Genomic DNA, 15692 nt, shown 5'->3' on the forward strand with positions numbered 1-15692 from the left:
TGCAGTTACCTGATTGTTTTGGAGCTTATATAAGGTTGTTTTCCTCCTTTCAAGTGAAAAGGACTTCTGGGCAAATTCTCAAGTACAGATCATGGCCTGTTCTCCAGAATACCTCTTTTAGCATGAGGGCTGTCCTGATGTATACTGTCTCCTCTCTTGACAGAAACTTTGACACCCCAGGACTGTAGAGCAGAAATGGCTTTAAGGTCTAGCAGAGTGAGGCCTCCAGGAAAAGGAAAATGAGGGTAACACTATCAATTTATTAATTTATTATTCTTGTCACCCGTAATCCTGAATGGAAACTGGGGAGAAGGGAGGAAATGACATGCAGAGACATTGGAGGTCTTGAGATCAGTATTCTTTCTGCACAGACTGCATGAGTGGGAGTAAAAGAGAAAATGAGGAATCATTAGGAATAATCAGAAGTCTTGTTCCTTGGATTCCTTGCATGACAACCCTGTGCTTGTAAACCAGCAGATCAGTCTCTTCCTCTGGAGACAAAGAGTGAGGGTCCATTGTTAATGCTACCTTCTACCTCTGTTCCTGCAAATCATACCTGTGAAGTGAATGGCTGTGGAGAATGACTCCTCTGTAACTGAGTTTATCCTTATGGGATTAACAGACCAACCTGAACTCCAGCTACCTCTATTTTTTCTGTTTTTGGTGACCTATGTGGTTACTGTGGTAGACAATTTGAGCTTAATTAATTTAATTTACCTGAATTCTCACCTTCACACCCCCATGTACTTTTTCTTCTTCAATCTGTCCTTTATTGATCTCTGTTATTCATTTGTCTTCACCCCCAAAATGCTGATAAGTTTTATTTCAGAGAAGAACATCATCTCCTTTACAGAATGCATGACTCAGCTATTTTTCTTCTGCTTTTTTGTCAACTCTGAGTGCTAAGTGTTGACAGCCATGGCCTATGATCGCTATGTGACCCTCTGTAAACTCCTGCTGTACACAGTTACCATGTCTTCTCAGGTCTGTTCTCTGCTGATATCTGGTTCATATGTGATGGGGTTTGCTGGTGCCATGGTCCACGGGAGATGCATGTTTAGGCTGATCTTTTGTGATTCCAAAATCATCAACCATTACATGTGTGAAATCTTCCCTCTCCTCCAGCTCTCCTGCAGCAACACCTATGCCAGTGAGCTTGTGATTTCTGTTATTGTGGGCACAGTTGTCATTATATCTAGCCTCATTATTGTATTTCTTATATTTTGATTCTTTCCAATATCATTCACATCTCTGCATCTCAGAGTTTGTCCAAAGCCTTTAGTGCCTGTGGCTCCCACCTAGTAACTGTTGGTCTGTTCTATGGATTTGGGTTGCTCACTTAGCGTCAAACCACCTTCCACTGGGTCTGTGGGCCAAGGGAAACTTTTCTCAGTGTTTTACACCAATGTGTTGCCTATGCTCAACCTTTTCATTTATAGTCTCAGGAACGAAGATATCAAACTTGCTCTGAGGAAAACCCTGAAGAGATTTTCAAACTGAGAAGAACCATCTATCTCTCCTTTGTTATGTCTTTTTCTCCACTTTCTGCTTTTCCTTATCCTCTTCTTCCTATTCTTTTTCCTTTTCCTTACCTTTCCAAAGTCTTTCTGGCAGGATTTATTTTTTATTTATTTTCAGCACATTTTATTTATTTTTTATTTATTTTCAGCACATTTTATTTATTTTTTTAAATTTATTTTTTATTTATTTTCAGCATAACAGTATTCATTATCTTTCACCACACCCAGTGCTCCATGCAATCCATGCCCTCTATAATACCCACCACCTGGTTCCCCAACCTCCCACCCCCCGCCCCTTCAAAACCCTCAGATTGTTTTTCAGAGTCCATAGTCTCTCATGGTTCACCTCCCCTTCCCTTTTCCCCCAACTCCCTTCTCCTCTCTAACTCCCCTTGTCCTCCATGTTATTTGTTATGCTCCACAAATAAATGAAACCATATGATAATTGACTCTCTCTGCTTGACTTATTTCACTCAGCATAATCTCTTCCAGTCCCGTCCATGTTGCTACAAAAGTTGAGTATTCATTCTTTCTGATGGAGGCATAATACTCCATAGAGTATATGGACCACATCTTCCTTATCCATTCATCCATTGAAGGGCATCTTGGTTCTTTCCACAGTCTGGCGACCGTGGCAGGATTTTTACTTTAATTTCTTTCTTCTCTTCTTACTTGGTTTAACATGTGGACCTATTGTTGGACATGAGGGTCATCCTCCATTCCAAGGTGAATCCAAACTGATCTTTATTCCACATATGAGTTGAAGACATTAGCATAACCTCCCCTATCTAAGGATAATACTACCTATTATTTTTTTTCTCGTCTCTTCCATCCAAGGTAAGCCATCAAGTAGCATGCTGCCTTACCAGTTCCTTTCTCTCTCTCTCTTTCTTTCTTTCTTTCTTTCTTTCTTTTTTTTCTGCTTTCTCTGAAACAATTACGCAGTGCACTTTGCTCTTTTGAGGGTTTTATTACTTATAATTGCATTAAAACAGAGAAGGTATGAAAAAAATTGTGGACACAGTATAGTGGTAAAAAAAAACTGCAGAAAATTTTAGGGTTCTTTCAATAATGGTTCTTGTTCTTGATTTTTAGTTCCATATAGGTAAAAGAAGTGAATACTCTGTTAAACCTAGCTTCTTTCTTTTATTCTTGAGAATGCTTGGGAATGAATGAGCCACACTATTCCGCTCACCTTTTTCAATCCCCACTAATAATGAATACCACTCAGTAGTGGTGAACTGATATTTTGTCATACGTAGAATTAAAATTGCTACCACTTGTCTATGTACCCATGGATTGTGATTGTGATTAAAAAATCACACAATAATATTCTTGACTACAGAATAGAGTGTCATGAGCAATGTCAAGATTCTTTGTTTGCCTGTGTTAACAGGGATTCCCTTTTGCAAAGGAAGACCTGTACCTGCTTTCAAAAGATGAACAAAAATATATGGCAAAAACCTTGTCCTGTTGGGGTTTATTCTTTCACTATATAATTTGACTCCTCCCTTTGGTCATATCAAATCTGTAACGCATACATATGTCACATTCTTTACAAATTATATTAAAAGATAAGTCTCTTTAACCTGTTCGTTGGAGGAGGAAATAAGTATGGAACTTGCTCAAGATCACCCAGGCAATGATGCAGAGCCCGATATTTTAATTCATGTTCATCTCACAAAGAAATGGAAGAGATGAAAGGAGAATTGTGAATGAATAAGAGAACTTCTGGAGAGTTTTACCAGAACAAGTGTGAAAATGGTAATTTCCTGGAAATAATATCTTCAGCCAAGATGCCTGTCCAAAAGACATTATCTACAGGCTTTGATGCCCAACTAGAAAAATGAACCTGTCCCTGGAAAAGTTTGATTTTAAAGTAGGGGTAGGCAGGGTAAGTTACCAAGACATGAGTAAACATCTCTTGGTAACTTACCCTGCTTACCCCACTTGGGTATTATATGATCTCTCTGATATGAGGAAATTGAAAGGCAGGGTAGGGGGTCATGGGGGGTAGGGAGGGAAAAATGAAATAAGATGTGGTATGTTACTTCGATCAGATTCATATGTTGAGCTACCCTTGCATTCCAGGAATAAGCTCACTTTTTATAATCCATTTAATATGCTACATAGTGAGGAAAATGTTTCCTCACAATATATATATATATTGTGAGGAAACATCTCTTGGTAACTCACCCTGCTACCCCTACTTTAAAATAAATCTATCATCTATCTATCTATCTATAGGTGATCATTTCCTGGAATAGTAAGGCTGCAAAGTTTGGGAAATGTCACACTTTTCAGAATATTATGTACACTTTAACAAGCTTGTTAGATATTACGCTCTCAGTTGGAAAAAAAGCAATGAAAAAGAGTTCTTTATAATTAATACAATGGTAAACAGAGCTCTACAAAATTTTATTTTGTGTGTTACACAGAGAATAAACTGTCTATATCATCCATCACTACTTTTAATTGATAAAAGGATATTGCAAGGCAAGTTTTTCAGAATGAAGCAACTATATCTACTAACTCTATCACACGGCTGTATCTTACATTTTTTTAAATTAACATATTATGTATTATTTGGCTTCAGGGGTACAAGTCTGTGAATCATAAGTCTTACACAATTCACAGTGCTCACCATAGCACATACGCTCCCCAATGTTCATAGCCCAGCCACCCTATTCCTCCCCCCAATGCCCCAACAACCCTCAGTTTGTTTCTTGAGATTAAGAGTCTCTTATGGCTTGTCTCCCTCCCCGGTCCCATCTTGTTTCATTTTTCCCTCCCTACCCCACACAACCCCCTGCCCTGTCTTTCAAATTCATCATATCATAGAGATCATATAATAATTGTCTTTTCTGATTGTATCATACATTTTTTAAAAGATTTTTATTTATTTATTTGATAGACAGAGAGAGATCACAAGTAGGCAGAGAGGCAGGGAGAGAGAGAGGGGGAAGCAGGCTCCCCGCTGAGCAGAGAGCCCGATGTGGGGCTCGATCCCAGGACCCTGAGATCATGACCTGAGCCGAAGGCAGAGGCTTAAACCACTGAGCCACCCAGGCACCCTTGTATCATACATTTTTAATGCAAATCTGTGTTAAAATCCTTACCAGCAATGTGGGAAATTGAGCTATTGGTTAGACATTTGAAAGTATTAAGATATTATTTTTTTTTCATTTATTTATTTTCAGCATAACAGTATCATTATTTTTTCACCACACCCAGTGCTCCATGCAATCCGTGCCCTCTATAATACCCACCACCTGGTACCTCAACCTCCCACACCCCCGCCACTTCAAACCCCTCAGATTGTTTTTCAGAGTCCATAGTTTCTCATGATTCACCTCCCCTTCCAATTTCCCCCAACCCCCTTCTCTCTAACTCCCCATGTCCTCCATGCTTTTTGTTATGCTCCACAAATAAGTGAAACCTTATGATAACTGACTCTCTCTGCTTGACTTATTTCACTCAGCTTAATCTCTTCCAGTCCCATCCATGTTGCTACAAAAGTTGGGTATTCGTCCTTTCTGATGGAGGCATAATACTCCATAGTGTATATGGACCACATCTTCCTTATCCATTCATCCATTGAAGGGCATCTTGGTTCTTTCCACAGTGTGGCGACCGTGGCCATTGCTGTTATAAACATTGGGGTACAGATGGCCCTTCTTTTCACTACATCTGTATCTTTGGGGTAAATACCCAGGAGTGCAATTGCAGGGTCATAGGGAAGCTCTATTTTTAATTTCTTGAGGAATCTTCACACTGTTCTCCAAAGAGGCTGCACCAACTTGCATTACCACCAACAGTGTAAGAGGGTTCCCCTTTCTCCACATCCTCTGCAACACATGTTGTTTCCAGTCTTGCTAATATTGGCCATTCTAACTGGTGTAAGATGATATCTCAATGTAGTTTTAATTTGAATCTCCCTGATGGCTAGTGATGATGAACATTTTTCATGTGTCTGATAGCCATTTGTATGTCTTTATTGGAGAAGTGTCTGTTCATATCTTCTGCCCATTTTTTGATATGATTGTCTGTTTTGTGTGTGTTGACTTTGAGGAGTTCATTATAGATCCTAGATATTAACCTTTTATCTGTACTGTCATTTGCAAATATCTTCTCCCATTCCATGGGTTGCCTCTTTGTTTTCTTGACTGTTTCCTTTGCTTTGCAGAAGCTTTTGATTTTGATGAAGTCCCAAAAGTTCATCTTCGCTTTGCCTTTGGAGACATATCTTGAAAGAAGTTGCTGTGGCTGATATCGAAGAGATTACTGCCTATGTTCTCCTCTAGGATTCTGATGGGTTCCTGTCTCACACTGAGGTCTTTTATCCATTTTGAGTTTATCTTTGTGTACAGTGTAAGAGAATGGTCGAGTTTCATTCTTCTACATGTAGCTGCCCAGTTTTCCCAGCAACATTCCTGAACTTCATCAAATCTATCTATGAAAGACCCACAGCAAATACCATCCTCAATGGAAAAGCTTGCAGCCTTCCCGTTGAGATCAGGAACACGACAAGGATGCCCACTCTCACCACTCTTGTTCAACATAGTATTAGAAGTCCTAGCAACAGCAATCAGACAACAAAGGGAAATAAAAGGTATCCAAATTGGTAATGAAGAAGCCAAACTCTCTCTCTTTGCAGATGACATGATTCTTTATATGCAGAACCCAAAAGACTCCACCCCCAAACTACTAGAACTCATACAGCAATTCAGCAACGTGGCAGGATACAAAGTCAATGTACAGAAATCAGTGTCTTTCTTATACACTAACAATGAAAATACAGAAAGGGAAATTAGAGAATCGATTCCATTTACTATAGCACCAAGGACCATAAGATACCTGGGAATAAACCTAACCAGAGAGGTAAAGGATCTGTACTTGAAAAACTACAGAACACTCATGAAGGAAATTGAAGAAGACACAGAAAGGTGGAAGACCATTCCATGCTCTTGGATCGGAAAAATAAACATTGTTAAAATGTCTATACTGCCTAAAGCAATCTATACTTTTAATGCCATTCCGATCAAAATTCCACCAGTATTCTTCAAAGAGCTGGAGCAAATAATCCTAAAATTTGTATGGAATCAGAAGAGACCCCAAATCCCTAAGGAAATGTTGAAAAACAAAAATAAAACTGATTTACCTGATTTCAAGCTTTACTACAAAGCTGTGATCACCAAGACAGCATGGTACCGGCATAAAAACAGACACATAGACCAGTGGAACAGAGTAGAGAGCCCAGATATGGACCCTCAACTCTATGGTCACATAATCCTCGACAAAACAAGAAAAAATATACAGTGGAAAAAAGACAGTCTCTTCAATAAAAGATATTATTATTTTGGAGCACCTGGGTGGCTCAGTGGGTTAAAGCCTCTGCCTTTGGCTCAGGTCATGATCCCAGGGTTCTGGGATTGAGCCCTGCATTAGGCTCTCTGCTCAACAGGAAGCCTGCTTTCTCCCCACTCTCTCTGCCTGACTCTCTGCCTACTTTTGATCTCTGTCAAATAAATAAATAAAATCTTTTAAAAAATGTCAAAACTCAGAAATGAAGGTGTGGATATTATAACCATTTCTGTTGAAATAAGAAAGATTATAAGGGAGTACTACAAACAGTTATATGTCAACAAATTGGATAACATAGAGAAATGCATAAATTCCTGGAAATTCAAAGCCTACCATGACTAAATCATGAAGAAATAGAAAACCTGAATAGACTTATGACTAGTAAGGACATTGACTCAATAACTAAAAATCTCCCAGTGAAGAAAGTTTTTGACCTCATGATTTCACTGGTCAATCCTACCAAACATTTAAGGAGTAATTAACATCAGTTTTTCTCAAGCCTTTTCATAAATGTAAAAGTATGGCACAGTTCCTAACTCAGGCTTTGAGGCCATCATTACCCCAGTACCAAAGGCAGACAGAGACACTACAAGAATTGACATCTATAGACCAATACCCTTAATGAATATTAATGCAAATATCCTCAACAAAATGCTAGCATATGAAATACGCAGCATGTTAAATGGATTATAAAAAGTGAGATTATTCCTGGAATGCAAGGGTAGCTCAACATATGAAACTGATCGAAGTAACATACCACATAAATAAAATGAAACACACACACACACACACACACAATCATGCCAATTGATTAAGAAAAAGAGTTGGACCATATCGACATCCTTTCATGATAAAAATTTCAACAGGATAAGACTAGAAGGAAACTACCTCAAAAGAATAAAAGCTGTGCTTGAAATCTGGGAGCTCTTTCTCAAAGTTCAGGGTTAGGGGAAGGACACTCACTCTCACAGTCTCTATTCAACACAGCACTAGAATTTCTAGTCAGGACATTAGGCAAGAATTAGAAATAAATAAATTTCCAACTTGGAAAGGAAGAAGAAAAAACACCTCTCTTCTCAAGGGTTAGGATCTTATATGTAGAATATTCTAGAGAGTCAACAAAAATTAAGACCACAAAGGAACTTAGGAAAGTAGCAGGATACAAAGTCAACACACAAAGATTAGGTGCCTTTAAATGAACACTAAAAATGAACAATCCTTAAGGGAAATTAAGAAAAAAACAGTTCCATTTATAGCAGCATCATATAGAATTAAATACTTAACCAAGGAGATAAAAGACTTGTAAAATGAAAGTGAAAAAACATTGCTGAAAGAAAATACAGAAGACATAAATAAATGGAAGCATACTCTATGATCATGGATTGGAAGACTTAACTACTGTTAAGATGTTGATACTACCCAGAGTGATCTACAGACTCAATACAATCCAAATCAAAATTCCAATGACTCAGCATAATCTTTTCCAGATTATGATGAGTGAAATAAGTCAAGCAGAGAGAGTCAACTATCATATGGTTTCACTTATCTGTGGAGCATAACAAATATCATGGAGGACAAGGGGTGTTATAGAGGAGAAGGGAGTTGGGGTAAATTGGAAGGGGAGGTGAATCATGAGAGACTATGGACTCTGAAAAACAATCTGAGGGTTTGAAGTGGCGGGGGGTGGGAGGTTGGGGTACCAGGTGGTGGGTATTATAGAGGGCACAGATTACATGGAGCACTGGGTGTGGTGAAAAAATAATGAATACTGTTTTTCTGAAAATAAATAAATTAAGTTAATAAAAAAAAATTCCAATGACTTCTTTTTTTGCAGAAATAGAAAAACCCATCCTAAAATTCATATGGAAAGACAAGGACCCTGAACAGCCAAAACAATCTTAAAAAGGAGAAAAATAGGAAGACTCATATTTCCTGGTTGCAAAACTTATAAAAGCTGCATTAATCAAAGGAGTATGGTATTGCACAAAGATAAACAGAGAAACCAATGGAAAACATGAGAAAACCACAATTAATTCTTGCATAAAATGGGAGTTTTTTTTTGATATGATACCATAACAAAGGCAACAGAAGCAAAGATACAGATAAGTGGGATTATGTCAAATAAAAATCTTCTTCAGAGCAAAAGAAAAAATCAGCAAAATGAAAGGACAACCTATGGAATGGGAGAAAATACTTGTAAACCATATATCTGTTAAAAAGTTATACCCAAAATAAACAAGGAACATCTAAAACTCAGCAATAATAATAACACAAAAGAAATGACTCTATGAAAAAGTGGGCAAAGGACCAGAATACACATTTCTCCAAAGAAAGCCCCTATGTGGCCAACAAGTATGTGAAAAGATGCTCAATATCACGAATCACCAGGGAAATGCAGGTGCAAACCACAGGGAGATACCACCGCATGTCTGATAGAATGGCTATTATCAAAAAGGTAATAGATAACAGGCATTGGTGAGTTTGCAGAGAAAAAGAAATCCTTACACAGTGTTGGTCAAACTGTACAAGTTTCCTTTGTGTAAGAAAAATAAGTTCTGGAGATCTAATGTACACCAATGTCACTACAGTTAACAATATTGCATACTTTAAATTTGCTAAGAGAGCAGATCTGAAATGTTCACACTATAAAATAAAGGGTGAGCTTGATGAAGGGTATTAAGGAGGACCAGGATTGCATGGAGCACTGGGTGTTACATGCAAACAATGAATCATGGAACCCTACATCAAAAACTAATGATGTGGGCACCTGAGTGGCTCAGTTGTAAAGTGTCTGCCTTTGGCTCAGGTCATGATCCCAGAGTCCTGGGACTGAGGCCCACATCGGGCTCCCTGCTCTGCAGGAGGCCTGCTTCTCCCTCTCCCACTCTTCCTGCTTGTGTTTCCTCCCTCTCTGTATCTCTTTCTGTCAAATAAATAAATACATAATCCTTAAAAAAACCCAAAACTGATGATATACTGTATGGTGACTAACAACACAATAAGAAAAAAAGAAAAAGGTAACTAAGTAAGGTGATAGATACTTTAACTTGATTGTGATGATCATTTGAAAATGTTTACAAATATAAAAATCAAGTCATGTATCTTAAATACATAAAATTATGTGGTGCCTGGATGGCTCAGTTAGTTAAGTAGCTGCCTTCAGCTCAAGTCATGATCTCAGGCTCCTGAGATCAAGCCCTGTGTCTGGCTCTGTGCTCAGTGGGGAGTCTGCTTCTCTCTCTCCTTCTACTGCTCCCCTGCTTGTGCTTTCTTTCTCACGCTCTCTCTCTGTCAAATATATATATATATATATAGCATATATATAATTGAGTTGAAGTTCTTTTTTTCTTTTCCATCTTTACAGGGTATAATTTTAAAATAATAGTATATATTATATATATATAATTATATTATATATATATAATTATATTATATATATTATTTTTATATATATAATATATATATATTATATATATATATTATTTTTAATATAATATAGTATATAATATATAGTATAATATATTATATATATATATAATTTTTAATATAATATAGTATATAATATATAGTATATATATATTATAATAGTATATATATATATATATAATATATACTATAGTATATATTATATATATAATATATATATATATCTTTTCCATCTTTACAGGGTATAATTTTAAAATAATAGTATATATTTATATATATATATATATAATATATATATAATATATTATATATATATATAATATATATATATATAATATATATATAATATAATTATATAATTATATATTATATATATATTATATAAATATATATATAATATAATTATATATATATATATAATATATATATATATATATATATATATATAATTTATATATATATATATATATAATAAATATATATATATAATATATACTATTATTTTAAAATTATACCCTGTAAAGATGGAAAAGATATATATATATTATATATATAATATATACTATAGTATATATTATATATATAATATATACTATTATAATATATAGTATAATATATTATACTTTTCCATTATAATATATAGTATAATATATTATACTATAGTATATATATATATAGTATATATATACTATAGTATATATTATATATATATATAATATATACTATTATTTTAAAATTATACCCTGTAAAGATGGAAAAGATATATATATATATTATATATATAATATATACTATTATAATATATTATACCCTGTAAAGATGGAAAAGAAAAAAAGAACTTCAACTCAATTTCTTTTTTAGTTATACTGAGACTGAATCACAGTTCCAAGATTTACTTTCATGACAAAATTTCAGTTGCCCCAGATAATGGAGATTGATTGAAACTTCTTGAACTAGGGAACGACAGATCTGAGCTTTCAGAGCTCATTCTAGCAGCAGTTTAGATGGTAAAAAACGAGGGCATTTGTGGAAACGCTAGAAAATAAATAGGAGCCATTACAGTTCAGTAGTAAAGTTAAAACATAAAAACTGCCTCAATTTGTGTGGTGGTTGAGGAAAGGGGTGGAGGTCATTGTGGTTGTAGACTCTGTTGCTTAGCATGTGGGATATGTGGAAATATTCTGAAGGTTTGCAACCAGAGAACCACATCATTTTAAAAAGTATTTATGGACCCTCTAGTATATACATTATGTACACTTAAGAAATAAATTGGATAAAAACAATGCTTATTTTTAAAGAACTTACAATTTATTGGAGCACAGTCCAGTGAATGGGGTGGTAGAGAATCTCTTGGAATTTATGAGAACCTGTATAAAGATAGCTAACATTAGTTGACTGTTTATCATGGGACAGGCACAGTTCTAACCATTTTACTTACCATCATCATAGCAATCAAATGAAAGTGGTACTGTTTTTACCATTCCTATTTTACAATGATAAATCAGAGAAAAAAGAAATTAGGCAATTTGCCTGGGGTTTTATAAGTAATAGTGAAGGTAGGAGTCGTACGCACACTCCCTAACTCTGTAGCTCCTATTATTTTGTGTGTGTGTGTGATGAGAAGAAATAGATGACCTCTTATGGAAATATTACATAAAACACAGGAGAATTGTCAGGTACACATTTCCAACAGATGCTTAGGAGTAAAAACTTCAGAAGGAATATATGACATGGCACATTATTTTAGAGATATCTCAGGAAAGAGACAATTGATGTGAGATGCTCCCTTTTGAAGAAGGAGGTTCTTTCAGATAAAGTAATAAAGAATCCTGGAGGCAGAACCCTTGCAGAAAATTTTCCATTTAGTATATTTGAAGAAAGAGGGAAATAAACAATATAGTAGAATTCCCTTCAGAGATGAAGATGACAGGGAGAAGGGAGTTCATTTTTGGCTTTGCCTTGGGAGATGGACAATCCCTAGAGTGATGAAAAACCTTGAGTAAATTTGGAGTCCCTAAGGAACTAAAGACAGATGGATGGTCTAGGGTGTGAATACAATCCTCTTATTTCCTTTTCCACAATGAATCTAATCCCAAGGGGAAGAGACTGAGCAAGCTTCTACTCTACTTATAGCAGGTGCATTGTATCATTAAACTCACATTCAGTCATCTGTATTTTATCAAGTGGCAAATGATATAAAGACTATTCTCCACTGCTTCTTGAGAGAACTCAAAGTCATAATCAGAAATTATGACCTGCAGTTTGGAAAGGTTTCTGGGGGCATACCTGAATTAAGCATATGTAACATCCTTTTAGAACAAAGGGACCAAAACCTTAGAACCTGAAATTGCCCCTCCAGGACTTCAGGGGTAAAGACAATGATAAGGGAGTACTGAGATATTGTGATCTAAGGAGGGCGAGTCTTGAATTTCATTTATGAATGTCCCTCTTGTTATAAGATAGAAATCCAGAGATCAATATTATGTAACTTTCTTTTTGTTTTTTTGCAGTTCTGAGATTCAAGTGAGGAGGAATTTGATCAAGGGGAAATCAGGGAATGTTCAGAGAGTTGAGGGATGCAGGGGTACAATATCTTTGTCAGTAAGTTCCCTCTCCGTGGATGGAACTCTCACTCTTCTGGATTTGTGGCTTTTATTCTGTGTCTCCCTTCTCCTTTTGTTTTTCCAGTGGTCATGTTTGTCTATGGTAGGACTAGACTTCCCTTTCTAGGCTAAATTGTGTAGTATTAGTTCTGTTTAGCTTATAAACCTCTAAAAAAGGGGAGAGTTAGTGTTTCCCAGTATCATGATAGAGGTAAAGGCAGAATTCCTGGGTCCAGATTTGGTTAGTCTCAGTCCTCAGATATTCCCAGTATATATTCCCTTTTGTAGGTCAAAATACTGTGGGAAGAGCTGGCTTTTTCTCTAATGTAATCCTGTTTCTCTATACTCACAGATCCCCTTGGAGAAGAATGACTCCTACAAACTCCTCTTTTGTGACTGAATTCATCCTGGTAGGCTTAACAGACCTACCATATCTCCGGCTTCCCCTGTTTGGTTTCTTTCTACTCATGTATGTGGTCACTGTGTTGGGAAATTTGGGCTTGATAACTCTAATTAGGCTGAATTCACACCTCCACACCCCGATGTACTTTTTCCTCTTCAATTTGTCCTTCATAGACCTCTGTTATTCTTCTGTGTTTACACCCAAAATGCTTATTAACTTCACATCAAAGAGGAATATTATCTCCTACAGGGGATGCATGACCCAGCTTTACTTTTTCTGTTTCTTTGCTATTTCTGAATGTTATGTGCTGACATCAATGGCCTATGATCGCTATGTGGCCATCTGTAACCCACTTTTATATAATGTTGCCATGTCCCCCAAAGTGTGTTCCAGCCTTATGCTTGCTTCATATTTGATGGCATTTTCAGGTGCCACAGCTCACATAGGATGCATGCTGAGACTGACCTTCTGTGGTGCAAACACCGTCAACCATTATTATTGTGACATCCTTCCTCTACTCCAGCTCTCCGGCACCAGCACCTATGTGAATGAGCTGGTAGTTTTCATTGTGGTGGGCATAGATATCATTGTGCCCAGTGTCACCATCTTTGTCTCTTATGGTTTCATCCTGTCCAGCATCTTGCGCATCAGCTCCACTGAGGGCAGGTCCAAAGCCTTCAGCACATGCAGCTCCCACATAGTTGTTGTTTCTCTCTATTTTGGATCTGGTGCATTTGTGTATCTTAAACCATCTTCTGTTGGGTCAATGGGTGAGGGAAAAATATCTTCTGTCTTTTATACCAATGTGGCTCCCTTGATGAACCCCTTCATTTATAGCTTGAGAAACAAAGACATTAAACTTGCTCTGAGAAAAACCCAGAGTAGGAGAATGTTTTGATCATAATCACTGTATGTGGGTATAGTTATAGGAGTTACAGGACTGGTATGTTCCATTTCTTTTGTCAGAATAGTTTAGGTGGGAGTGTTCATATCCTGTATCTTTGTTATCACCATGATGGAAATTTGATTTTCCTGTCAGTTTATTTCTAATATTTTTTGGTAGGTAGAGTAACAAGTAGGGCTCCCCAATTCCCTCCTCTGCTTCAGGAATTCTGGGATGGAAACTGTGTAGAGGTGTGGAAATTCTCAGTGTGTTAGGGCATGTACTCCCCACCATTAAGAGAGCCTCTTAATTCTTGTTCTGACTAAGTCTTTTGGTCCAGTAGACTCTTAATTCCTTGAGAGCCATATAGCCCATAAAGTTCACCAACATGTTGCTGTAGCCAAAGTCATTACCATACTAGAATATGAACTTGACTAAGTGGTCATTGAGGACAACCCCAGCTCCAGTGTGAAAGATGGAAGATTGGGTGTAATTTTTAAAGTTGCAAGTGACTATCTGATCCTCAGTGAAGCCCAGGAAGCTCTTGAGGGGGTCCTCTGATGACTACTTCACTGGTTTTTTGATGTCATAGTAGTTGACAGCTTTCTCCAGTTGGCAGCTCAGATCCACGACTTTACACGTTGGGGGCGGGGACATGCAAGGCGATGCCAGTGAGCTTCCTATTCAGCTCAAGGATGAAGATACTGATATTCTTGGTCCCAGCTTCATGTAAGGCACAGACTTCTGCATTGGACTCCACAGCACACTAAACAGCAGCATCACCCCATTTGATGTAGGTGGGATCTTGGTCCTGGAAGACGAAGGTGGGCTTTGCATTGATGACAAGTTACATATTCTCTCCTTTACTGTGCCTTTGAGTTTGCCATGGATGGAATCATACTGGAACATGTAGGTCATGTAGTTGAGGTCAATGAAGATGTCCTTGACAGAAATAGCATTCACTTTCTCACAGTTAAAAGCAGCCTTGGTGATCAGGTGCCCAATACCACCAAATATACTTACTCCAACCTTTACCATCTTGTCTTTGGGATGGTGCTGTCACTGCACCAGAAGATGTGGCTGTGTGTCCAACAGGGAGGAGCACAGAGCCCAGTTTGTTTCCAATTTCTTGATAGAAGATCTTTCTTCCTCATCATTTTCACAATGTCTTTTTTTTTTTTTACCTCTTTAACCATTTACAAATAACATCAATGAATAAATTTATCTCTTTTTTATTGTTATGGATTTTTTTTCTCCTGGAAAGGATAAATAGTTCTGTAAATGATCATGTAAGGTAACAGTATGGTGTTCTTGTACCCATGGTGGGTGGTTCTTATACTGTGCTATTGGAATCAGAATCAGATATCTGTACTCCTGTCTATATACCTCCCTGGCCTTCAGTGTGTTTCCTTGAAATGTCATTGTTTCACAGAATCAGCAGGTTCCAAAAAATCCATAAAATATAATCTACTTTCCAACTAAATGCTATATGT

The 15692-nt window shown here is 36.9% G+C and overlaps 1 protein-coding gene and 1 pseudogene across 1 annotated transcript; both read left to right on the forward strand.

The window, feature by feature from the left end:
• Nucleotides 1–564: 564 nt before the first annotated feature.
• Nucleotides 565–1500, forward strand: LOC101685376 (annotated as a pseudogene).
• Nucleotides 1501–13248: 11748 nt separating this feature from the next.
• Nucleotides 13249–14214, forward strand: LOC101685075 (olfactory receptor 8B3-like). The gene has a single exon (XM_004750261.2). The coding sequence runs from the start codon at nucleotides 13282–13284 to the stop codon at nucleotides 14212–14214; it is 933 nt and encodes a 310-aa protein (XP_004750318.2). The 5' UTR covers nucleotides 13249–13281.
• The last annotated feature ends 1478 nt before the right edge of the window (nucleotides 14215–15692 follow it).

This window comes from Mustela putorius, unplaced genomic scaffold, assembly GCF_011764305.1.
Source record: "Mustela putorius furo isolate JIRA1106 unplaced genomic scaffold, ASM1176430v1.1 tig00000460_pilon_pilon_pilon, whole genome shotgun sequence".
Taxonomy (NCBI): Eukaryota; Metazoa; Chordata; class Mammalia; order Carnivora; family Mustelidae; genus Mustela; species Mustela putorius.

Coding starts and splice junctions, on each gene's coding strand:
- LOC101685075 (XM_004750261.2), top strand. CDS start 13,282: ATGACTCCTACAAACTCCTCTTTTGTGACTGAATTCATCCTGGTAGGC.